Source organism: Salmo salar, chromosome ssa14, assembly GCF_905237065.1.
Source record: "Salmo salar chromosome ssa14, Ssal_v3.1, whole genome shotgun sequence".
Taxonomy (NCBI): Eukaryota; Metazoa; Chordata; class Actinopteri; order Salmoniformes; family Salmonidae; genus Salmo; species Salmo salar.
In genome coordinates this window covers 14,959,399-14,986,062 of record NC_059455.1, presented here as the reverse complement: position 1 = coordinate 14,986,062, position 26,664 = coordinate 14,959,399, and the positions used below count along the sequence as shown (strand labels likewise).

The window sequence follows — 26,664 nt, the reverse complement described above, 5'->3', positions numbered from 1 at the left end:
GTTAATCAGTTTTGAATCTGATATCTAAAGTCATTGAAGAAAGAGTTCAAATTTGGTTGTTTGTTGGGTTGTTGCCCTTTTCGCTTGCATAAATCTGTTGTAATAACTGTAATAACATTAGAATGTCTGGTGTTTACATTGAAGGATGAGGAAAACAAACATTTACTTGGAGTGTCTTCCTGAATAAAGCTGAAATTACACTTACAACAATACCATCATACAACTGTCACCACAACCACCACAAAATAACAAATTGAAACAAAAAATAAAATGGTAAGAAAAGTATTACAATTTACTGACCATATGAAGGAGTTAACAAAGCTGGCGCTGAGGGTTTAAATCCCATGCGTGGTGGCACAGTTCAGCTAACTGCCCCAGTATTCACTAAATTGGCATAAGAAATGGAAGATGTCAGGAATCTCTCACCCAAAGATCTTGTGTGGAATAACAAACAAGCGAAAACCAGCTAAAGTGACTGGATTGGAAAGCATTCTGCATAAAAGGAAACACAGAGGAAAGTTGAGGATGTTTTTGTGTTGTACAGCAATGAAGTTAGAGGTGGGTATTTGTATGTGTCTGTTCTCTATCTGTCTGTCTGCCTGAATCTCTCTGTTCAAGACCCTTAGGCTACTATAGCAAAATATACATAAAAGGCTTAGGTGATCTATCTATTACCAGTGGCCTATATATGCTATTCTGCCTCAATTCCCCTCGGCAATGATTACATGTATTTTGCGTTCAATGACGGATGTTTACATGAAAATGAACAATGAGTGCAGAACTAGAGGGTCTACAATCGGGTGTGCGCGTACTCCCATGCGTGCCACCCGTGTGAAAAATAGGTTTTTAGCACACTTGTTCTGACGTCACTTGCATCGATCTTTTTGCATTTTCCTTCTCGTTGCACGTCGTTGTTGTCACCTGCGAAATACTCAATACTCTCAAGGAATACAATGCAATATTTGGATCATGTTTTTCCCACTAGATATCTAAATACGCACAACATTTTTATTTTACCATTCGGTTTTGCGGTTTGCTTCGATAGTGATTTGGTGCGCGAGTGACTGACTGGCTGCAGTGGAGCCGTTCATTCAACACAAGCGCGACACTTGGCGATGAAGCTGAAACCACCAGCTACAGAAGCGTAATCTCTTACATTGCCAAAATTACGGGCGGAATTAAATACAACTCTCTGTCTCCGGCCTCTCAAAGGAGAGACAGGAGGTTCATCATGTCTGCTAAAGAGAGATTAAAAGGAAAGGTGACCAAAGACAGCGTTACCTTGCTGCCTTGTTTCTATTTCGTTGAGGTAGGTGAGTTTTACCATTCCGCGACAGCTCCAATGCGCATTGAACCGCTGGCTCTGGAGTAGCCTAGAGAAACAATGTGTTTTGAATGAATATGCGGTGACTGACAGCGGAAATGTAACGAAATACAGCTGTATCATCATATTTTATGCACAACACCACATTGCCTACAGGTAGCCGCGCAGAATGTGTGGCAGTCACGGCACTGTGTATTGGTATGGCAGTCACGTCGTTGAAGGCTAGGATGAATGATGAGGCTGCCCTAAAACTACTTATTCAAGGTTAATGAGCTGGCGGTGGGAGCTATCTTCATGTCTTTCTGTCATGTGTCATATAACATATTCATACAGTAGCCAATCAACTGAAGTGTTGAACATGATAAATAATACATAATTTCACTCTCATCTGAATAGTCACATCACTCTTGTTTCATATCTGCTTCATTGCTCATATAACTCAACACCCACATCATTTAGAGAATGTTCATAAAAACTAGTTGGACTATGCAAAAATGACTCGAAGAATTAAACATGTTTAGCCTTGTTTGTTTTCTCCCACGCAGGGATCATGAATGATGAATGATGAAACTGGAAATCATGAATATTAAGATGTTAATATGCCATGCTAGTTTACGCAGGCCTACTGTTTTAAACAGCCTGTTACACCTATGTCAAATATTCATGTAGCCAAGGCTTGATTCATTCATTTGCATTCCGTGTGATTAGAGGCCTAATCCATAGAAAGGTAGTAATGGCATCTGCTGAATTTGGGAGTTCTCCATGACAGCATCACAGTGGGTTTAATGACGCTCCACCAAATATGTAGGCCATGTTTTCCATTCATTATAGATCAACTGATGATTAACTATAGATGATTACCTGAAAAGAACATCAGGTTGGTCTTTGAAATAATGGATTTCAGAATCAGAATCCACATAGACATCATACAGAATATACAATATCAGAACACTAACCATAAAACATAGAACTCTAGAGTGTATTATAGGCTGATTACAGTGGGAATATACGATTTACAGATGGGAAATATCTGTATAAGCAGAGGGAGGGATGTTGCCGTGGCGAATACAGTATACAGTGTTGGGCCATTGCAATAGAGTGCAGATTGGTATTCGAGGTCATTGATGACAGGGTGCAGTAATCAGCCCAATGCAAAGTCACTTAATCCCTATGAGCCTGATGGCCGGTTGATGAGGGCCACGGCATGGGGGAAGAAACTGTTCAGGTGGCGGGCGGTTTTGGTCATGAGTCTTTGAGAGATGGGGTGTCCGGTGTGGGCAGCGTCGGCGATGATCTTATCTGCACGCTTACTTGTCCTGGAGGCGTGCAGGTCCTTGATGGGAGGCAGGTGACAACCGGTGACCTCCGCAGACCGGACGATGCACTGCAGTTTGCCCTTGCAGCGGGTAGACGCAGACCCAAACCAGACGGTGATAGAAGAGGTGAGGATGGACTCCTTTGGTCACATTTTCCCCCTATAGTAGGCTATATGGCCTGGTTCGTGGATGTACACATTGGAGAGGGCTAGATCCCCATATTAAGTTGAACCAGCTTTCTCACGGGGCTTCTAAAGTACAGGCAGGAGAGTTGTAATGCAAACATGTCGTTGAGATGCAGAGGTTCTCTTCACTTTGTCCGTCAAGAAGATGGAAGTCAACACTGACTTCTTTGGTTTTAGTCACTATTGGAAATATATGTCCTACATGGATATAAGTTGAGAATGAACAACATAAATGTCCTGCTAACTTGTGAGTTGGATGTGGCTCTGACTGTTTAACTGGCCACAACTCCATATTAAGAAGGTCTTCGTAATGTTTGGTCTACTCAGTGAATGTCTGGATTGGAGAATATGTGGGCCGTGCAGGCTTAAAGGCCCAGTGCCTTTAAGCACTGATGTTGGAATTAGAGCTGTTTAAAAAGACCGCCTGAAATGTCAGCCTGTTTTGGTTGGGTGGAGTTTTGGCCTGCCTGGTGACATCACCTGGTGGTAAATAATATTTATATTATGTTAATAATAGACCTATAAGAAAGGAAGTTCCAAACCTCTCTGCCAATAACAGCTAGTTTTCAGTTTTTCCCTCCCCACTCAGACCACTCCCAGATAGTCCTAGCAACATTTTTGATTGATAAATTGCTCTTTACTAAGAAGCTATTTTTGTTTCTTATTGACCATTTTGATTGAAAGCAATCGCAGTAAGGTACTTAATTGTTACCCAGAAAAGATTTGATATTGAGATAAAAACGTCTGTATTGGACCTTTAACGGTCCAACTCATAACAGAGCTGGCTTTAGTTCAATAGTAGCCTCTGCCGAGTCCCGAACAACTGGATGGTCCGGTTTTCAGGGGAAATGGAAAGAGAGCCTGTGACGAGACTTCCGCTTTTGGAAGATAACAAAGCGACACTCCATCTTAACTCCTCCACATTTACTGGATTCATTGAACAGTGCACAAGAGAACCTCCCCCAACAGTTATTTTTTCTTCTGGTCAAGACCAGTATTTAGGGCAGGGGTATTAAAATCTTACCCCACGAGGTCCAGGGCCAGCTGGTTTTCTGTTCTTCCTGATCATTAATTGCACACGCCTGGTGTCCCAGGTCTAAATCAGTCCCCGATTAGAGGGGGACAATGAAAAAATGCAGTGGAACTGGCTTCGAGGTCCAGAGTTGAGTTTGAGGGATGTAGGGGATCTAGTTTCATGCGTGTCTTTTATGCCTGCTACGTTAGGTTAGTTCAATAGTTAATTCCATTCTATTCTATTCCATACCATTCTTGGAAGCAGTGACTGTAGTGGATGGCAATGCTGGTTTTGGCCAAATTTGGGTTGCCTTCTCCATCCCCATAAATGCCCAACATGTCTGATATCAGTAAAAAGTCAGTGGAAAGGTGAGGAAAAAATAAAATAAGAGTAATGAAAATGGAGAACCACATGGTGGTACACAGTATCTCATTTTAGCACCATGGAGAGTTCTCTGCTCCAGCCTCTATTTCTTCCTCTGTTCATTTCTCTTTAGCTGATGTTGACTGTGTTTACTATGCTTGAGTAAGCATAAAGAACCTCAACAGGATATGAAGAAAGGCTAACTCTTGTCTATGTGTGACATCAACAAGAAGGATTGCCCTGGGTAAGAGAGAGAGAGAGAGAGAGTATGAGTGATCATTGTAATATAAAAGTGTCATACCATGAGACTTAAATCACTGCCCTGGTGGCCCAGCCTGCTCTACCATGGGATTGAATAGAAGAGAATATCCAATCAAAAACAAAAAGTTATATCGCTACCACAGGAAAAAAAAATCATTATGAAAAGTGGAAACATGAAAAGTGGAATCCACAAACTCAATTGATGTATAATATGTTGGTAAAAGGTATGGTGACTATTTATTCAGAGCTACGGTAAGGAAAGAAAAATGTGGCTGATAAACCATTGGTCGCTCAACCGGGGAAACTGCATTATTCTAACATAAATATTCAATGTGACACTGCATTTTTAAAATTTGCCCTTGGGTGGAGAACAACCCACTGCCCCTCCTTCAGCCGATTTACATTGATGTTCCTTTACAATAGCTTAAGGACAGGCAAGATAATCGTGCAGATCATCATTTAGTCAAGTTCTTTATGGAGCTCAATTAGTCAGTTAACTGGTGGCATCATAACGAACAGAGAGCCTACACAGAACCTGGATCGCCGTAATCGGAACAGATGCAGGAACAGACTTGCATGGTAAGCTCTTATTAAACGAGCATGAGGTTGCAAAGTGCTATCAGGATGGTGGGCAACCAGGCAGCACAGCTCCTAAGGTGTTTGTTTGCGATTAGCTTTATACCCATAGTTTTTAGGCAAATGTAAGATGCTTCGGAAATTAATGCATGTGGATGGATTGGATTGTGATGAACAATACGGTAGAAATTGTGGCACTGTGGCTTATAGGCCTACTCTATATCTCTCCATCATCGTTCATGTTATGGAAGGGACTCAGTTGCTTCAATGGTCCTGTGACGACGCGGCTTGCCTTGCGTCCATCTACTCTACCTATTTATTACTAACGTTAAGCTACATATTATTCTGCAGCGTTACCCCAATATTTAGTACATTGCAAAGTAATTGAACTAATATAAGTTGCCATTGTTGTGTTTGAGGAAATGTGCAGCTTCATTCACCTTGCTTCTGTGTTTGTTTGGTTATACTGTCATGTCAATAACGTCTCACACACAAGCAGATGGTTTAAGAAACGTTTCACAGTTCTTAGTTTACATGGTCCGCATTTAGCTATCATTAATAGTAATAAATTACTCACTTTAGATATGTATATACATTTTCTATTGTATTTTTTTTACCCCTTTTTCTCCCCAGTTTGTAGTTACAATCTTGTCCCATCGCTGCAACTCCCGTATGGACTCGGGAGAGACAAAGATCGAGATCCATGCGTCCTCCGAAACACAACCCCGCCAAGCCACACTGACACACTGCTCGCTTATTGACACACTGCTCGCTTAACCCAGAACCCAGCCGCACCAATGTGTCGGAGGAAACACCGTACAGCTGGTGACCGAAGTCAGCGTGCATGCGCCCGGCCCGCCACAAGGAGTCGCTAGAGCGCAATGGGACAAGAACATCCCGGGCCGGCCAAACCCTCCCCTAACCCGGACGACACTGGGCCAATTGTGCACCTCCTCATGGGTCTCCCGGTCGCAACACAGCCCGGGATCGAACCCGGATCTCTAGAGACCCCTCTAGGACTGAAATTCAGTGCCTTAAATCGCTGTGCCACTCGGAAGGCCACATATATATATTTTTTTACATGCAGCAATTTTGTGAAATCATACAACAATTACTGTATATAGAGTGATAGAAAAATAACAGGAGCTAAAGCAAGTATTCACTGAATACCACATTAGAATGTTGACAGGAAGAAATGTTCTAAGGAATGTTCCCTATTGTAGATCACTTTGGTAGTGGTTGTCTGAACAGGAGAGTGGGAGGCTGGGTATCATGAATCATATTGTGAACCCATCCAAGAGACTGCTGCATTCCCAGTCACCTCAACTCATCCTCAGACATCAAGTGGGATTTGGGGACTTAGACCCCTTTCAATCATCATGGCCTGTTTACCAATGGAATTATCAATTGAAACTCGAAACGTGAACTTGCAGCAACACTTTAGAGATGTTAATTGTGACATTGTTTCCCCCATGTCCGATGTGTGCTTCCGGTCCTAGGGGGAGGAAACGTGCCGCATTGGGTGCCCATTCACATTGCGTAGTGTGGAGGTGCCACATTTTGGAGCAGGGGTTTCATTTCTCTCTGTTGAGTATGTAAATGTACGGCCTCTGTATTGTTTCGGGCTTAGGGATTGTATGGACGTATGTTTCTATGCTATTATTAGGAGTGTAAATACTGTGATGTATGTCAGAAAGATAATGTCACCTCTGTAGAAGTGAGTTGGTATGGCCCGTTCCAGGTAGGAGAGTTACCAACTAGGATACATTTTTTGACAGTTCGTTTCAGACCTTCAAGGGCTGGAGGAAAAGGGTAGACTGCGAAAAATGTATCTGCGTGTCCCTCTGCGATAGTAATAATGCTTGTTATGTGTGCAGCTTTAAGGTAAAGCAGCTGTAGGACACTGTGAAGTGTTTACTAGAAAGTTATTCTGGCTTTTCTTATTTTCTAGAATCCGCTTTGTGAAATATCAAGTTGACTGCCTACCACTATAATCTTGCTGTAAATAAAACAGCTGACTCCTAACTTAACTTTTTCACAGGACCACGTCATCTGAAACAGGTACTTTGCTTTCTAAATCCACTGTCGATGAGTATCGGATTATTTTGGCGTCATTGTCATGTCCGGTTATTATTATGAGCATAAATCGTAGGAAGAAATTGTGGTTTTGGTTGGATTAGTAATAGTAGCCAGGGCTCTACGGTGAACGTTTTTATAAGGAGCATGAGTGCGCCTAAGTTGAAAAATGTAGGGGCATGCAAAGAAATGTAGGAGCGCAATAACAAATATTTAAGATATAAAAGCTAGAATCCTTCATTTTTGAAGAAGTGTAAATTACTTGAATTAGAGTTCATTCAATGCTTGAAGCTGGAGAAACTCACATGAGCGATAGGGGAGTGGAGTTTTTCCTTACTATGTAACCTTTGCATGACTATGTGACCTTAAATCTGGGCCCTGGTGGTAGCTTAGTCTGTAACTAGGGCATGAGTCTTCTAGTTGGTCAAGAAAACCCCAACCTCATAGCTCTGTGTCCATTTCTTGTTACTTACAACCTCATGCTAATCACATTAGCCTACATTAGCTCAACCGTCCCACTGGGGGGACACCGATCCTGTATTAATAAGAGTCCCTCCTACTACAGTAACACGTCCACCCCCACCAACAGAGAATGGTTGCTCTCACTGGTGTTACATCTGTAAATGCCATCACAGCCCCTGAAGATAGATGCCTTTGGTCAGCTGCAAAAAGATAAACATTTCCCTTCAAATGTATTTTCCCTTGAAATGTTACGCTTCCATGTTTTTTTAATCAATAGTCCTTACGCATCCTCAGCAGACTGCGTGCTATGCCATTCTGTTGCTGTTGTAATAATTTGTCATCTCCATTGCAAGAGGTATATGGGAACTGCCTGTGTGATTTCTGTAGAAACCCAGTTCTCACAGAGCACTTGGGTTTTTCTGAAGTGGAGTGAACTACGAAGGGAGAATTAATGGGAAATCTACCCTATGTAATCGCTGTGCTTTCCATAAACCACTCGTTTTGTGTTCTCCGTGTTCAGTTCATGTTGTTGTTTTGGTTCTGTATGCACAATGCGGTGTGGTACACGGTGTTGCTGTGCTTGGGTAACAGATGGTTATCAACAAGTGCTAGGCGGTAAATCTCTTAAGACTGTGGAATTCTGTTGGGATCCAATCACTCTTAGCACAACAGTGTTTAATATCAAACCCCTTATCATCATTGTATTCTCTATGTTTCTTAGTTTGCTAAATTAAGATGCTAAACGGGAACAGTGGCCCCTTTGTGGCCCTGTCTGGAAGAGCATTGCTGTTTAAAAGGCTAATATCTCAGTGCTCAAGAAGGATGTCATTTTGAAGAATATTGGGTTGTATTTTGGATGGCTTGTCCGACAGGGCTCTTATAGTAGTTTGCTTTCTGTCTGCTGCTTGCCATATGTTATCATGACAGCTTCTTAACCTTTTCCTCCCTCTCTGTCTCTCATTTCTCTCTCTCCTTTCTTTCTCAAACATCTGTCTATCGCCCTCCTCTGCTTAATCTCTCTCTTTCTCTTTCTGTCTTCCTCTATCCTCCTCTCAACCTCATCTCTCTCTCTCTCTGTCTTCCCTACCATTCCCCCCTCTCTCCCTCCCTCCCCACTCTCTCCCCCCAGCTCCCGATCATGACCTCCTCTGTGGTCAGCCTGTATTTCCTGGAGCTGACCGACGTGTTCAAACCGGTGCGGTTGGGTTACAGCTGCAATGACCGCAGTCTGAGCATGCCCTACATCAAGCCCGCTGAGGAAGTCATCCCTTTCCTCATGCTCTTCAGCCTGGCCTTCGCTGGACCTACAGCTACGGTCAGTATAACCACAAACCTCGTACCCTAGCTCCCTATTGGTTGCCTGAAGGATGTAGCATCATAGCCTGGTTCCAGATATGTTTTTGGTGTCTTACCAACTCCTAGTCACGCCAAACAATGACCATAGGAGTTGGAAAGACAGTCCTATCAGATCTGGGACCGAGCTAGGAGCATCAGTGTGCTCTTCAATTTACTTTCATTGCGGTGTTAGCTGAACTCACAGTCAGTGTTCTACCAAATGTATTCTTAGGGGATAACTTCTTAGGGTTTAGGGCCTGTGCTGGAAAACTCACTCCGTCCTGGTTTACTCACTGTGTGTGTGCTTAGGGTTCCATATTCAGATTGTCAGCTAAATTCACTCTTCATGTTTCATTTCTAAGGGCTTACTCACGGCCAGCATGCCCTTAATCTCAGTGTGTTCCCTCCTAAGGGTTCATCCACATTTCAGTAGTCACATATGGTTTATTCATGCTGAATGAGAGTTCAGGGAGAATCCGAAGGGCTTACTTACACTGTCTGGGGTTCACTTCAAAAAGGTATGCCTTTTCATATCTTTGCATGCTCATTTACCTAGATTTACTATGTCAGAAGGGTTTTCTCCCAATGGTATGTCACAATGTGTTTACTCATGCAGATGAATTCACTCCTAGGCTGTAGGATCACTTCTAAGGGTTCACTCACCCAGAAGTGTACACTCCCTAGGTTTTTTTCCCCCTTTACAGTGGATTTACCTTTAGGGTCTTGTGAAGAATAGGTTTTCATTGTTTTAATATTAATATCTCACTCTTCCAAAAGTGTTCTGGCTTTGGGCTTGTAGGGGTTCAAGTGCAATCATTTTGCTAAAGGTCTTGGTTTTGTAATAGTCTCTTCCATAAAGATAACATCTATGGTGTTCTTTCTATAGTCTCTTCTCTATATTAGACACTGCTAATATGAGAAAACAACAGACCTGAAGGTGTCTGCGATACAGTTTCCCATGGACCTTTTATGGAAAGTGTTGGCCTACACGTTCCATAACATCTTCAGATTCTTCTGGTTAATAATTGTCATAATTGAACATTCATTTGGCGCGTTATATTCATAAAATACTTAGCATCACTCTGCTGCCGCTCTCTCTATGCTCCTCAGCAAAAATTCCTCTGACAGCGTCTCGCTCGGCGACACATTCTCTTTCTCTCTTTCGGGCCGTTATCACCTAGGCAACCTGTGGTGTTGTGCTTCTTGCAGTGTCATGCTTTGTCTCTCAGACCCATACAGTTTGGCTGGTGCTGTCAGCTTCTATTGGACTGTTGCCCACCTAGGGCCACTATCTGAACATCAAGACAGACAGATAGACAAACAGACAGACCTGAGACAGAAATCTCTCGGGTCATGTGGTGAAGTTTTTTTTTGAAGCTCTATAGTAGCCTACTGCATGCTTTATTTAACAGGTGGCGCTTAGGGTGCTTAGAATGACAGTTTGTTATTATAAAGCATAGCCATTATAAGGCCAAATATTGTTATAGCTGAAATTCACCTGCTAAAACCATTAATGGTTTTTATAAAACAGCTTTCCACTGAAGGGTTTTCTTGTGTTTTTTAATGCTTGCATGACTTGGTGTCAAGGTGGAAACACACAGAGGAATGTACACTTAGTTTGTCGATTTATCTTCTACTTTAGCTATATTTATCGGACTATGTTATTGGCTTTGCAGTCCAAATGAATATGGTTCAGATACTAAGCTGTGACTTGTACTGTTATTCTTTTTAAGAAATAGGTCACTATACAGTATTATACACAAAAACTACATGACGGCCATATAATACAAAAGCATACAAAAATCTGTTCAGTGTAATGGCTTATGAGTCCACCTCTAGCAATATGGGCTATGATGGTTTATGCAACTCCCTATCTCCCTCCTTGAGTCATTAACGTCATATTATCCCCCTTGTTTGAGATATATCATATATATAGATTCTATAACATCAATATTCTGTAGCAGGAGATTATTGATGGACTATAAATCCTGCTTATTTAATTTGTTCCCACTCGCTGATCCTCTCATCATTAAAGTAAATGCAGGCAATTATGTATTTAATGTCATGTTCCATCTTACTGTGCTGAACGCACACTTTACATTATACAGTATAGGCTATACTGTAGTAAGTGCTCCTAGAATGGACAATTGTAAACCGTTATAGAACGTTTAACCAATTTGACAATGGATATTCATTTATTCAGAGGGCATGCCAGTGTAGCATGAATGTATCTCACTCTTCTAAAAGTGTTCTGCCCTTGGGCTTTTAGGGGTTCAAGTGTCATCATTTATTGGTTATGTTTGAAATGTGTATTTTGTCCAATGTCTTCTTTGTTGAAATTCCATTTTTATGGGTGATTCTTCTGCCAAAACAAATTTCACCCCTTTAGGATTCTGTTTTCTACTACTACTTTTACAATTTGGAGATGGAACACACTTTTCCAGTGTTTCGGACATACACATTCACAAATGTGTTGTGTGTATGTGTTCACTATTATTATTATTTGTTTTGAATAATTTTTGTAGGGGCTTTAATATTGCAAATAGATTGTGGCTTCAATCATTGTACAGTAATTGTCTGCATCCTTTCCAATCCCTCATATATATTTTTTTTACAAATATAAATATTCTTTTAAATATGTACAGTGCATTCAGAAAGTATTCAGATCTCTTTTTTTCAACATTTTATTTTTGGGAAACAATTATTGTGATTCATCCTATACTGTTCCTAACATCATTACCTCTTAGCAACAGATGTGGGACACATACACACACTCTCCCTACCCTTCCCCCACAAACAACCACAAGCTCAGATGTTCAACAGTTGTTCCGAGCCCGACTCAAGACTTGACGTGTGAATGCATATGCAGTTGTAGCTGTTTGAGAAAGCATGCAAAATTGAGCAAGAATGGGGAGATTTCAAGTCCTAGCTGAAGGAGCTCAGATACACCCCTTTCCCCTGAAACACACACACACACGCTGGTCCCCCGTTGTGACCATTTTCCCAAGCATCTGAGCATCACACATTCTGTATGTGTTCATACATAATTGAAGTTATCCCCTGGAGTTTCCTCCATGTCGATGTTTTCCTCTTTCTCATACAGTCTGTCATTGTATGGTGTTTCCCACCTGTTCTCATGGAGTATATATATTTCCCCCCGCTGCTTAGATGGTTCAACCCAGATGTTCAGTGTTTCCCAACAGGGTAATTTGTTTCTCACCCCGCAGGTGAGATAGTACGTGCCAGCTGTCGTGGGGAGTTTCCCACGCTGGTCCTGTGGTTTGTCCCAGCTGTGGTCCTGTGTAGTAACCAATCTCTACCTTAGCATGGCCCTGGGAGCCCTGGGAGGTGTTAGACTGGAGTAGCTGCCTCTCAGGCAGCCAGTTAGTGTAGCTGCCTCAGAGGCAGGTAATTATTTTAGCTGCCTCACAGGCATGTAGTTATTTTAGCTGCCTCAGGTGGTGGAGCAGCCCTGCATTCACTTTAGCCATCTCCCCTTCACTAACAGATGCTGCTATCCACAGGAAACTCATAACTGAGATTACGAATACATTATCTGTCAGTGTTGGCGTCATTACCTAATCAATTCTAGTCAATTCAGGAGCAATCCTATGAATAAATTATTTGGTCCAATTATTCAACATGCAGAATCTGAACTAGAATGGACCCCAACCCTGGTCTATGTTAATTAAACCCTCCCTCTGTCTGTCCTTTCTGTCAAATCTCTTCTTAGATAATGATAGGAGAAGGTATCCTATATTGCTGTCTATCTAGGAGAAAGACTGGGGTCAAAACAGAGGCCAATATCAATGCGGCCGGCTGCAATTTCAACTCGTATATACGGCGTGCAGTTCGGTTTGTTGGTAAGTTTTGGTATTTTCTCAATCGTGACGTCTTGAAAACATAATGGTGTATCTAACTTCACAACACTGACCCAGCTGTGTAGTGAACACCCACATTTTCTGCATAGTGTTTTGTCTTGTCTTTTGATGATTAGCTGAGTAATATCTCCCTTGCTCTCCCACTTTCTTCCCCCCCTATTGCTCTACCAGGGGTCCACGTATTTGGACTGTGCCTCACGGCTCTCATCACTGACATCATCCAGCTGTCGACGGGCTACCACGCCCCATACTTCCTGACAGTGTGTAAACCCAATTACACCACGCTCAACTTGACCTGTGACGACAGCTCCTTCATAACAGAGGACTTCTGTTCTGGAGGAGCAGACCCAGCCATCATCAACGCTGGCAGGTCAGAGTGCTGATCTAGGATCATGTTTGCCATTTAGATCATAATTAAAGATTAGGACTGGTGGAGGGGAACATTATCCTAGATCTGAAGGGGAAACCTAGGAGAAAGTTCACCCTGGAGTTTGTAAACACAGGCACTGAAATTGTTTCTCTGCAAGTAGCATGCAACGTCATCTATAGTGGGCTGCCACAGATGGTCATTAGCATATCTCTCCAATGTAGTATATACAGAAGTTTCACACATTATTACAGCGAACACCTTTTCCCGCCAGTAAACCAACAACATGCCTTCTGTACATCTATCTGTTGTTCATATACTGTACATTGGAAAGTTATGTTACGAAATGCTAATTTGCAATGTTAAGCGCTGCTAAACAACACCCACACTAGCCTCTACCTCAGGAGTGACTCACCCCCAGTCTCAGATACATTAGTTTGTTAAAGGCACTGAAAGGAAATAATCACCCATTTGAAATGTTATATCGGCCTGCTTGAACGGCAACACATGTAGCTCAGATACACATGAAAACAGGAAATGATCCTGGGAATTGATAGAACATCGCTCAGAGAAGCACAAAAACAATATAACTTAAAACATGGGTGAATCTTCTTTATTTGAATGTCTCCACTCTCCACCAAGTTGCTGGCTTAACTTAATAAATACTGTGTACAATGTAGCAGTCCTAGCTACGGTCTGCCGGTACAGAAATAAGAAGAGGGGAAGGAGAACCGGAGATGCTGTTCCTACAGCCCACTCAGTTCATCCCGGTGCACTTACGAAACAGGGAATGTGTGGCAGATCTGCCTGAACCCACACACAGACCAGGCAACTGAGCGTTTCACAGCTATCATTTTCAGCTCTTACCAAGGCTGTCAGTCTCTGTTTACTCAATATGCAGAATCTGTACAGTGTGTCTTCTGTTCTGTCCAGCCTCTCAGGAAGGGAAGTAGGCCTGTGCACATCTGCGTGGAGATAGGCCCTGTGGAATCCATGTTAGAAGGTCCCTCAGTTGTCAGATTAAACATAGTTGATTTTCTTATGATTAGCATATGTTTTAAGTAATTTAAGGGTGCTGTTTTTGTATTGTATAAATGATGTAGGCTATGGAATACCTTAATAGGCAAGTGGGTCTGGAGGAGGACCATAGATGAATGGGAGTCATTCCATAGCCTACATCATTTATGTGTGAAACTGGCTATAGCACAGTAGGTATCTGCTGCTGCTGAAGTCTGATGGGCCGTCATTTTTAATAAAGTAAATTAACAGCTGTTTGTTAACTTTGTTCCTCGGTGGCAAGCTAGCTCAGGCTAGGGATGTGACAATAACTCGGAATGCTTATGCTCAAACTGCTCAAAATATGGTCAGTGATTTGTGGGGCAAATAAAACCAACTCATTGCTGTGGCAAATCGATCACGGGTTGCGTCCTTCACGGTGGATTTCCCTTCAGTCTGTCTCACCGTATCTCAAGCGGAAGATAAGAATTACTGTTTCCCTCTCCTGTCGTTCTAGGAAGTCCTTTCCCTCGCAGCATGCCACTCTGGCCGCCTTCGCTGCTGTCTACGTCTCTGTAAGTAATCCAGCTACACGCACACACACACACACATAGACGCACACACATACGCATCCTTCTCCTCAGCCTACTGCCACACAGCAGTCGAGTCTAACTGGTCCTCATCCACTGGATGATGACCATGTGTCTTACTCTACAAATGTTTTTCATATTATTGTATTTCGGTTTGAACAGTCTCTGTTAATTAATGTCCACAAAAACATACATTTTCCTTGGAATGGTTGAATTGGAACGCAGTCGTAATGCAAATCAGGTTTCGACAAGGGGCTACCTCTGTTTACAGTTAAAAGCTATTTAGTGTGTATTGATTCCAGGCCTCTCTACAAACAAGAACAATTTGTCGAATCCCTAATGCAACTGGATATATGGTAAATAGATAACTGTATAGACGATAGCTGAATTATTAGCTGTATGGTATCCATAGTAGGAACTCGTCAGTTGTCAGACAAAACTGTGTCCGAAATATGTCTTGCCTACTACATACTAAAATGGCATACTGTGCAGTAATCATACTACATACTATTTAGATCATACTGTTTGGTAAAATCGAATGCAGTATGCAACAAATAACAGCATACTACATAATACATCTATACTGTGAAGGCGTCATTTAATGTGCAATCGCGCTTGTTACCGACCATTCATTCATTTTTGTAGAGCATGTCCCATATTCTGATTTTCAGTTGTTGTCAAAAGCACGTGGATCTGAAAAGACAATTCTCTTTTTTTTTTCTTTTTTTTACCCCCTTTTTTCTCCACAATTTCGTCGTATCCAATTGTTAGTGTCTACTGTCTTGTCTCATCGGTGCAACTCCCGTACGGACTTGGGAGAGGCGAAGGTCGAGAGCCATGCGTCCTCCGAAACACAACCCAACCAATCCACACTGCTTCTTGACACAATGCCCATCCAACCCGGAAGCCAGCCGCACCAATGTGTCGGAGGAAACACTGTACACCTGGCGACCTGGTCAGCGTGCACTGCGCCAGGCCCGCCACAGGAGTCGCTAGTGCACCATGAGACAAGGATATCCCTGCCGGCCAAACCCTGCCTAACCCGGACAACGCTGGGCCAATTGTGCGCCGCCCCATGGGCCTCCCGATCGCAGCCGGCTGCGACAGAGCCTGGACTCGAACCCAGAATCTCTGGTGGCACAGCTAGCACTGCGATGCAGTGCCTTAGACCACTGCGCCACCCGGGAGGCCAAAAGATGATTCTCTTCCTCTATAGTGTGCAGAAAATTCTACTAGATAATTAGCCGAAATGAGTATGACATCCTGGAATTTAAAGAATGCATATACTTTAAATGTTTTTATTTTTCGCATACCCAAAATGCCTACTATTTAGAATGTAAGTATGGTGAGTTGTCCGACAAAACTTCCACAGTTGTCAGTTGGCGACTTCCTAATATGGATGCCTGAGTAACGGCACACTGAGTCTCCTCTCTCCTCCAGATGTACTTCAATGCTACGTTGACGGACTCCTCCAAGCTGCTGAAGCCCCTGCTGGTCTTCACCTTCATTATGGGTGGCATCATCTGTGGCCTGACCCGCATCATCCAGTTCAAGAACCACGCCATCGACGTCTACTGTGGCTTCCTCATCGGAGGAGGGATCGCCGTCTACCTGGTGAGATGCTCTAGTAGATCTCTAGTAGATCTCTAATTGATCACTGATCTTCTAGGACTTGGTCCAGGGACACTAACTGGTGACACTCGACGACTGTAGATCTAGGCTGCATATGAAATAGAACCCTATCCCCTATAAAGTGCACTACTTTTTCTGGTCAAAAGAAGTGCACTATATAGGGAATAATGTGCCATTTCGGACACACCAGGCTCTTTAGTCCTGGTCCTGGATACCGACAAGAGGTGCAAGTTTTTGTTCCAGTCCATGTTGTAAACACACCTGATTCACCTTGTAAATTAAATAACAGGTCAAATTGATTTAGTTGAATTAGGTGTGTTAGTATCATGATGGAACAAAAGCCTGCATACCCGGTGGGTCACCTGGACCAGGATTGAAGAACACTGATCTGAAGATTAATCTCATTGAAGCCATTCTTTCTAATGCTAGAGCACACCTATGATATAGGTAGCCTCTCATCTCCTTCTAGCCTTTTAGAAAAATAAGGTGATATCTAGAACCTAAAACAGTTCTTCGACTGTTCGCATAGGAGAAACCTTTGAATAACTATTTTAGGTCCCAGGTAGAAGCCTTTTGTTTCCAGGTAGGACCCTTTTGTGTTCCATGTAGAGCTCTTTCCACTGAGGGTTCTACATGGAACCCAAAAGAGTTCTAACTGGAAATAGAAAGAGTTCTACCTAAAGGTTCTCCTATGGGGACAGCCAAAGAACCCTTTTGGTACCATTTCTTCTAAGAGTGGAGCCTCTAAGAAAAGGTGCAACTGTCTGTCTGTATATTGATGGATGTAATGAATAGTGGCATGTTTTGCTAGCTTGTTTGTTGAGTCTGTGGAGCTTTTGTAAATGGGGTTACAGAAATCCAATTACTGGCATGCTGAACAGAGCAGGATGCACTAGTTTTGAGCAATATGATTCATGCTATTGTATGAGGGTGTCAATGTTTCAACATTATTTAAATACTGTTGGCTATAGTTAGGCTATATGGTAATGAATATGTCACCAAAATGAAATATGCATTGAATTAGCTTAATGTGCAGCATCAGAAATACATAACATTATTATGATTGGTAAAGATACTGTACAATACTGTGCATTTGCTCGAATCCTTTTCAGCAATATGCGGTAAAATATTGGATTTTCATGGTACTGGATCATGGACAGGTATAAATAACAGACATGCACATCCCACAAACATTCATGTCACACCACCTACACCCACCCACACACTATCCTCACATTGAGGAATATTAAATCAGAAGTGCTTGAGGCTATGATGTGGCTATGATCGTGCCACTGACAATTTACCACGACAGTAATACAGTTTGCTGCTGCATTATCTCTGACTCAGTGACTAAGACATGCCACATGACCAGTGGCATACCAAATCCACTGGCACAATTGTGCCGACCTCATGTTGAACGAATGGCTCTTTGCTCTTGCTTGGGCTTTTTATGTCTTTTTGTCTTAGATATGTTCACTGAATGATGCTTGATTATGTACTAATGTCTGTCTAGAGACGCCTAAGACAATTTTTGACAGTTATAGGTAGATACAGATATATTAGGTATAGATAGGTAGGTAGAGGTAGTTCAGGATGGTAGTTCAACCTATAAAGAATGCTGTCATGGTCTGTCCTCCCTTCAGGGTCTGTATGCAGTGGGTAACTTCCAGCCTACTCGGGACACGTCCAGACAGCAGCCTCAGCCTCCCCCGCTCCGTGAGCCCCCCAGGAGCAACACCGTGCCCAACGTCAGCCAGAGCGCAGGGCACCACCTGCAGCCCAACAGCCTCAACAGCATGAACAGCCTGAACAGCATCAGCACCACCGACAGCCTCACCGCCGCCCGTCCCGCGACCCTCCTGACCCGGGTCCACTCCTGCCGCGACTCCAGCTCCCTGAACAACCTGAAGAGGGCCAGTGCTGACGTGGAGTGCATCACCTCGTCAAGCACCCTGTGTAAACAGGACAGCCTGGTGACCTTTAACAGTAGCACGTTACCCAGGTCGCACGGTGGCTCGCTCCCCGAGGAGCACCGGGTCCCGCGCCGCCACGCCAGCATCCATGCCTCCATGGACTCCACGCGCTCCAAGCAGCTGCTGTCGCAGTGGAAGAGCAAGAACGAGAACCGCAAGCTCTCACTGCAGGTGATGGACAGTGGGGTGGTGGTGGGACGCCATCATTCAACATCCTCCTCCTCGCCCCAGAGGACCATGGAGCTGAGGTGCAGCTCTGAGCCATCCGCGATGGGCCTGGAGGCGGAGCTCCGAGCTCAGGGCCACATCCCTGCCCAGTACATGAAGCTGGCAGCTAACATCGTGCCGCTGTCCAACCACCTCCCCCACAATGGGGGCAGCAGCGGCCTGGCCGCGGGGGCCCGCGTCTCCATCCAGTCTCGGCCAGGCTCCTCCCAGCTGGTCCACATCCCCGAGGAGACCCAGGAGCACAACAGCAGCACCTCCACCAGGGAGGATGAGGATGACGAGGACAGGGAGGATAGCTATGTCGGCGGTGGGATCCCTGGCGGGGGAGGCTCGGTGCGCTCCAAGTGGCTGAAGGTGGCCAAAGAGGGCGCCCTCTGCAGGACTAACAGCCTAACTAACCAGCCGCGCATCATGCAGGTCATCACCGTGTCCAAGCAGCAGGGTCTGCTCCAGCACGGCAGCCCCAAGAGCTCTGAGGACGGTAGCGTGGTCAGCTGCACAGGCTCCATCCATTACAAGGCCCTGACGGACCAGGAGCCCGGCCAGGGCATTGTGAGGGTAGAGGCCCACCCGGAAAACAAGCCTGTGATCAAGCCTCCGGACGGCAGTGGCTCCTGGAGGTGGAAGCCGCAGGAGCAACGGGGCAGCATCCGCCAGTCCTTTGAGTTCAACGACCTCAACCGCGACTCGGAGAGCTGCGACTCGCTCAAGGACGGCTACGGCTCCATCGACGGGAGGATGAGTCAGACGGGCACGGACACTGGCAGCGAGCGTGGCGGTGGGGAAGGGGGTCATCCCCATGTGCACCACCCACACTACCATCACCACCACCACCACCCCCACCAGGGCATCACCACCATCCGTGTGACCCCTGTGGAGGGACTAAGTGGAGGGGGCAGCGAGGCCGCCTCCGAGACCCTTTCCATTGCCTCCAGTCGGGAGTCCACCCTGCGGAGGAAGGGCAAAATCATCCTGCTCCCGGATAGAGGTCCAAGTCCGGACAACTCCAGGAACTATTTCAAAGGGACCTCCCCCACACCGCCCCCCACCCTGGGTCTGGCGTATAGGGAGTGAACAGATACACAGTCAGCACTTATTCTTACCATTCCCCCTTACTGCCCATGTGGTGGTCCTATCTGTCCCCCCCATGAGTGGCCTTCTACACTGGATCTAGTCTGGGCCCCACAATGAGACCAATGAGAACATTCAGCTCATAAACGGCTGTATATTATCAAACCCGTCATGGATTCAGTGGTGTTAGCTGGGCTGGATAAATTGTCCAATGCCATTCTAAAGGTCATAGTTCATTAGAGCTAGCTTAGTGTTTCAGGTCCAGGAAGGCCACTGTACAGTACATAGGGTTTTTTCCATTACTCAATAATCTGATAATACTTCATTTTTTGCAGTTGTTTTACTGTTAGACCTGGTTTGATAGGACCAGACTACCTTTATTGGTGTGTGTTCTTTGAGAAAATGAAACTATAGCACGCACAATAATCCTTTAAGAATGCAGGAGATGCTGGATAATCGCAACAAGGTAATTTTGCGCACACTTTTCAACCCTCATTTCATTACATTAACTTTGATCCATTTGAGAAGCACAACTTCTAACTCTTTTTATATAGTGGCTGTAGTGGTTTGAACTTAGAATTTGATACTATTTGTTATCACCCTGCAAGAGCCTTTGATGGCAAAAAACGGTGCAAGTTGTTTATTAAGGGTGCGTTCGTAAATTCTCTCCGAAGTGCCAGAGAGTGCTCTGAGTGCACTCTGGGCGTTCGTAAATTCAGAGCGTTGTCAGATTTTCCGTTTGTAAATTTAGAGTGTTTCGCTCTCGGAGCTTTCAGAGCGCACACTGGACGCTCTGGCCGAGGAGTGGGGTTGATCCGAGCGTTCTGACCTCACAACGGCAGTCAAGCACCCAAGCTAACTGGCTAAAGTTAGCTAGCTTGCTAGCTACTTCCAGACATGAGAGAACACCTCACTCTGACTATTTTACTCACCCTAGTAGAGCTGGTTAGGCTGTTTTCATGTTATCCAGAGCGTTGGTGACTGTAACTGTGCTGCTGGCAACAATTTAATTACACGTTTTTTTGCCAATGTTTACTGATACTGGCCATATTCAACGGGTGTTGAGTGTTCGTAAATTCATCAGTTATTCTGCGCTCTGGCACACAGACGAGAGTGCTCTGAAATCGGAGTAGATAGCCAGAGTGAACTTACGAACGCACCCAAAGTTGATAGACATGATGTTTTGTAGGCTTTTTCCATTGACGACCTGTTCTCTTTCTCAGCATATAAATATCCCTGTGTAATGTGACTGTTATAGTGTGTTGCACTGCATAGCAACTGCATAGTAAATGCATAGCAACTCTAGAGGTGCTTTTCATAATACAACTTTCATACATATAGTACCCTGACAATTGTGAAAATAAATGTTTATATTTTTTGCAATGTACTGTACATATTTATAGTACTCTGATTGTGCTGCCAACAATATTCACATGTCCTCATTTGCTTTTTGCTAATTATTGATAGTCTATTTTACCAGAGATGTGTTTATTCAAAGTTGTTGTTTTTGGAACTTTAGCAGGATATGCATTGATTTGGCAGGTGATTTATAAAAGAGCAATGTTTTGAGAAATCACCAGACATTATCACTGGGGTTCCAATATTCCAGTAACTCTCCCAAAATTCCCAGGTTTTTCAGAAGTCGTGAGTGAATTTCCTCCAGACGCTGGGATTCTTACAACCGGGATTTCTGGAAAACAGTATGTCATGTTTTTTTGTTTTAGCTCACAGGTATATACAGTAGCAAATACTGTATATTAATAGACAACAAAGGGCAGTGGATACAGTATGTAAGATAATTGATTAGTAGGGGCAGTGGGTTAACTATGTAAGATAATTGCTTACTAGGAGCCTTATAAAAACGAATAAAAACATTTCTTAAAGATGGGAAATTCAAGAAGGACTTTGAGTCTTTGTGTCCTTTGTTGCCTTTAAAAGAAGTATACTAATAAGTATTTGCTGTTAGCCACATTTTGATAAAGTAACCTTTTTGCTATCAGTCCACTAAAATGTTAGTTTTTTTCAACTAAAATATATAACTGCTGTACAAGTTGTGAATGCTACTTACTTTGCACTCAACTCATTTTCAAGTAAATGTATCTATTGATGAGTGCCATAAAATGGAAACCACTTTCGGGAGAGGCTTCACTTCCCATCCATTACTATGCGCACACTAATTGGTCTAATTATCCGGTTGATTTTCCAGATTGGACAATGTGACAGCCAAGCCTGTGCTGTGGACTTTGGATGTACTGTTAGATTAAATTAAATCATACATTAGTCTCCCTTGGGCTATAATGTACCATGTACGAGTCACGACTGAAGCCCTGTTTATACCTTGTTCTAACATGCGACCTTTCTTGATCTTGTTCACATTCTGACTGTGCATCGTGATTGGATTGTGATCAGATCTTTCAGCCCACATCCGGAGGTAGTCAGGTACACAGAGGTAGTCAGGCACACAAGTGTAGACAGATGTGAACAGTGCAACCATTTAAATCATCGTTATCTCGCCTTTTAAAATCATTGACAGATGGCACCATTGACTTATGTCATCAATATGTGTCTTAAAATAAATAAATATTATTTTGAAAGAATAGCAGTCAAATAATTTACATACAAGGAGGAACCAGGAAATCTGGTACCAATGCAGACACAGTGGACGTATTAGGCTTTTCACATCAGATATTTTTCAGAGCTGATCTGATTTGTCAAAAGGCCAATTTGTGAAACAAACATCAGAATTGGGCTACCTGTGTAAATGCAGCCTTTAAGACATTTTAATACCACATTAGACGCATTTCTGAAAATGTGGGCGCTATCAGAGTGTCACTATCACTAGCTATCACTAGCTAACAGGGAAAAAAATAGGCTAGGTAATTTGATTCTTCTTACATGTACAGTACTACTAAATGTAAAAAGGACTGGTGTAAACATACTCAAGAGAAAGTTTCCTATCGCCATATGTTTTGCTATTCCATATCTTTAACTATTCCTTTCTTAAAATTGAGATTGACTTAATAATTTATATTCATTTTATTTAAGGATTTAAACCTAACCTATGACCTTAAAAGTCACCTTATGTATAACTGCCTCCCAGTTGCAAGAAGACGACATCCCAAAAAACACCCCCAAAAAAACTATGCAACACAAATAGCTCCTAGCCTCCCATGCATGCTGTCTGTCCCTGAAACTAAAACTGAAACTAAGGGCTCTATTAAATCCATAGCGCTGAAGATCCGCTATATAGCGTGATTGACAATTTAAGGCAACGTTCTCGGCGGGCGCGGAGACTGCATTCACTGTAAACGTTGCATATGTCGGCTCAATCGGAAATTACCTTTACATTTTAATGCGGATCTTCGGCGATACTTTGGTGATACGGATTGAATCCAGCACTAAATAATATCAAAACAAAATATAAGTATTTTTATACAACTAAAACTAAATCAAAACTAACAAATCAGGTCGGAAAGCGAACTGAAACTAAACTGAATTTCAAATAAAAATGTCAAAATGAACAGAAATAAAAATGAACATAAAAACACAAAACTATTACAGCCTTGATCTAAAGTACATAAGTGAAAAAAATAACATTACTTTCACTACCACTGGTTAGTGGCACTGTAACTATCACATATGATACATATGTGTGTGATATGCTGCCACTGAACAAGATAACTGTTCAATAACAAATAATCAATGATTTATATCAATTTTGTTGTTTACAAAGGTAGAACCATTCAACAATCTATAAATGTAAGTAGGGCGTGTATAGTACGTATATTATAGTACGCTGATACCTTTACAAAACTGTGCCAAGAGCTTACTGTACATATACAGCAGGGGTCTCAAAGCCATTTCGCCGGGGACCACGTTCTCTTGTCTTGTCTTCAATCAGGTTAAATCAAGGTTAGACCACATTAAATATGTTTGTGGCCCATGGGCCGCCAGTTTGAGACCCCTGACATGAGTGTTATGTGCATAGAACACTATCTACTCATGAAGTAACATGAGACTTGAGATATCTACGACAGTATAATTTTTACAGTGGTCATGATATGTCAGTTGCATTTGGATTGCCAAGATAAGGAATGTATTCAGTTTGTTTGTGTCTGTACACAATAATATGACCGTAAGACTGGATGTATTATATGAAGATATTGTTAAAAATTTCCATCAATAATCACGTTTTCTTTGTGTTTTTCTTTTCAGTGAAACTGAATTAATATTATATAAATATTATACATATTTTTTATGTCTTGAAGGGTATATTGGAGGCGACAGCTTAAGGGGAAAAAGTTTTATACTTGCCTGTATACTTCCATGATGGCTTTAAACTGTGGTCATATCTGCATGGTCATTTTGATATGTACTGTATCTAAAGGCTTATTTTTTGTATATGACACCTTTTGAAAGTTATGGCTGGTACCTTGATTTATACCTACTCAATCAATCAACCAATTGATTAACTCGTAATTATTTCTATCACTGTAAATACAATATTTGTAACTTTGCCATGCAGACAACGTTGTTACAGTGTAGAGTCGGTAGGAAAGCATATCTACAGAAATAAATCATGTTTGGCAGAAGAAGATGTTTGATGTTTAATAGACTGAGGATGTATTTGTATAGAGTTAAGAGCATAGAAATTGAATTTATAGAACTATCATCTAGTCATTCTATTTCTATGGTCGGACTGTCAGTTGGCTTTATTATACATCTGTAACGTTGGCCTGTGCACATTCAGAACAGATGTGGTGATTGGTGGATAGCTTTGTGGCTAACGAAACAGAAGTCTCAGTCAGAAGTCGCTCCTATTTAGAGGGTGAATTCCAATCATTGTGTATAATGATACCACCAGACATACTCTGTATTTCACATTCTAAATACACTCTGTATTTCACCATTCTATGGAGTTGACTATGTCTAAATATTGAAATAAATGTTTGATTATCAAACTGGAGGGTTTGTTGATGGTGATATATTTTTCTGTCTCATCTGTGTCACAGAGATGCATAGTGATGTCATCTTTGTATTGCATGTATACATTGTGATGTAATGGTATATGTCATTTCCCTGTGTCACAGAATCATATGTTGATGTAATTCTTTGGTAGGGTTAGAGGTAGATCGTGATGTCCTTTATCTGTGTCACATACTGTATGCTCATAGTGATGTCATTTCCCTGTGTCACAGAGGCACGCAGTGATGCTATTTCACTGTGGCACAGAGGCACACTGTGATGTCATGTCTCTGTGTCACAATGGCATATTGTGATGTCAATTCAAATCAAATGTATTTCTATAGCCCTTCTTACATCAGCTGATATATTAAAGTGCTGTACAGAAACCCAGCCTAAAACCCCAAACAGCAAGCGATGCAGGTATAGAAGCATGGTGGCTAGGAAACCAGGCTATGAGGGGTGGCCAGTCCTCTTCTGGCTGTGACGGATGGAGATTATAACAGAACATGGCCAAGATGTTCAAATGTTCATAAATGACCAGCATAGTCAAATAATAGTAATCACAGTGAACAGGTCAGGGTTCCATAGCCGCAGGCAGAACAGTTGAAACTGGAGCAGCAGCAGGGCCAGGTGGACTGGGGACAACAAGGAGTCATCATGCCAGGTAGTCCTGAGGCATGGTCCTAGGGCTCAGGACCTCCGAGAGAGAGAAAGAAAGAAAGAGAGAAAGAGAGATTTAGAGAGAGCATACTTAAATTCACACTGGACACCGGATAAGACAGGAGAAATACTCCAGATATAACAGACTGACCCTAGCCCCCCGACACATAAACTACTGCAGAATAAATACTGGAGGCTGAGACAGGAGGGGTCAGGGGACACCGTGGCCCCATCCGATGATACCCCCGGACAGGGCCAAACAGGCAGGATATAACCCCACCCACTTTGCCAAAGCACAGCCCCCACACCACTGGAGGGATATCTTCAACCACCAACTTACCATCCTGAGACAAGGCCGAGTATAGCCCACAAAGATCTCTGCCAAGGCAGAGGGGGGGGGGTCGCCAACCCAGACAGGAAGACCATGTCAGTGACTCAACGGACTCAAGTGACGCACCCCTCCTAGGGACGGCATGGAAGAGCACCAGTAAGCCAGTGACTCAGCCCCTGTAATAGGGTTAGAGGCAGAGAATCCCAGTGGAGAGAGGGGAACCGGCCAGGCAGAGACAGTAAGGGCGGTTCGTTGCTACAGTGCCTTTCCGTTCACCTTCACACTCATGGGCCAGACTACACTCAATCATAGGACCTACTAAAGAGATGAGTCTTCAATAAAGACTTAATGGTTGAGACCGAGTCTGCGTCTCTCATATGGGTAGGCAGACCATTCCATAAAAATGGAGCTCTATAGGAGAAAGCCTGCCTCCAGCTATTTGCTTAGAAATTCTAGGGACAATTAGGAGGCCTGCGTCTTGTGACCATAGAGTACGTGTAGGTATGTACGGCAGGACCAAATCGGAAAGATGGGTAGGAGCAAGCCCATGTAATGCTTTGTAGGTTAGCAGTAAAACCTTGAAATCAGCCCTTGCCTTAACAGGAAGCCAGTGTAGGGAGGCTAGCACTGGAGTAATATGATCAAATGTTTTAGTTCTAGTCAGGATTCTTGCAGCCGTATTTAGCACTAACTGAAGTTTATTTAGTGCTTTGCAGTAGTCTAACCTAGAAGTAACAAAAGCATGGATTAATTTTTCTGCATCGTTTTTGGACAGAAAATATCATTATCACAGACTTACAGTTGAAGTCGGAAGTTTACATACACCTTAGCCAAATACATTTAAACTCAGTTTTTCACAATTCCTGACATTTATTCCTAATAAAAATTCCCTGTCTTAGGTCAGTTAGGATCACCACTTCATTTTAAGAATGTGAAATGTCAGAATAATAGTAGAGAGAATGATTTATTTCAGCTTTCATTTATTTCATCTCATTCCCAGTGGGTCAGAAGTTAACATACACTCAATTAGTATTTGGTAGCATTGCCTTTAAATTGT

The 26,664-nt window shown here is 43.0% G+C and overlaps 1 protein-coding gene across 2 annotated transcripts; it reads left to right on the top strand.

Moving 5' to 3' along the window:
* The first annotated feature begins 804 nt into the window (after positions 1-804).
* LOC106568900 (phospholipid phosphatase-related protein type 4) lies at positions 805-24,617 on the top strand. Of its 2 annotated transcripts, none has more exons than XM_014139690.2 (7): positions 805-1,309; positions 8,708-8,893; positions 12,647-12,776; positions 12,966-13,164; positions 14,675-14,732; positions 16,188-16,361; positions 18,023-24,617. In XM_014139690.2, the coding sequence occupies exons 1-7, from the start codon at positions 1,232-1,234 to the stop codon at positions 19,652-19,654; spliced, it is 2,457 nt and encodes an 818-aa protein (XP_013995165.2). In that variant the 5' UTR covers positions 805-1,231; the 3' UTR covers positions 19,655-24,617. The 2 variants fall into 2 exon arrangements, with proteins under 2 accessions (XP_013995165.2, XP_013995166.2); XM_014139691.2 differs by lacking the exon at positions 805-1,309 and adding an exon at positions 2,208-2,766.
* Positions 24,618-26,664: the final 2,047 nt, after the last annotated feature.

What these genes read in the sequence shown, in the direction of transcription:
- LOC106568900 (XM_014139690.2), top strand. Translation starts at nt 1,232, where the DNA reads ATGTCTGCTAAAGAGAGATTAAAAGGAAAGGTGACCAAAGACAGCGTT. An exon ending in GCCATCATCAACGCTGGCAG is followed by an intron (nt 13,165 to 14,674) that starts GTCAGAGTGCTG and finishes CTGTCGTTCTAG; the next exon opens with GAAGTCCTTTCCCTCGCAGC. An exon ending in GAGGGATCGCCGTCTACCTG is followed by an intron (nt 16,362 to 18,022) that starts GTGAGATGCTCT and finishes TCCTCCCTTCAG; the next exon opens with GGTCTGTATGCAGTGGGTAA.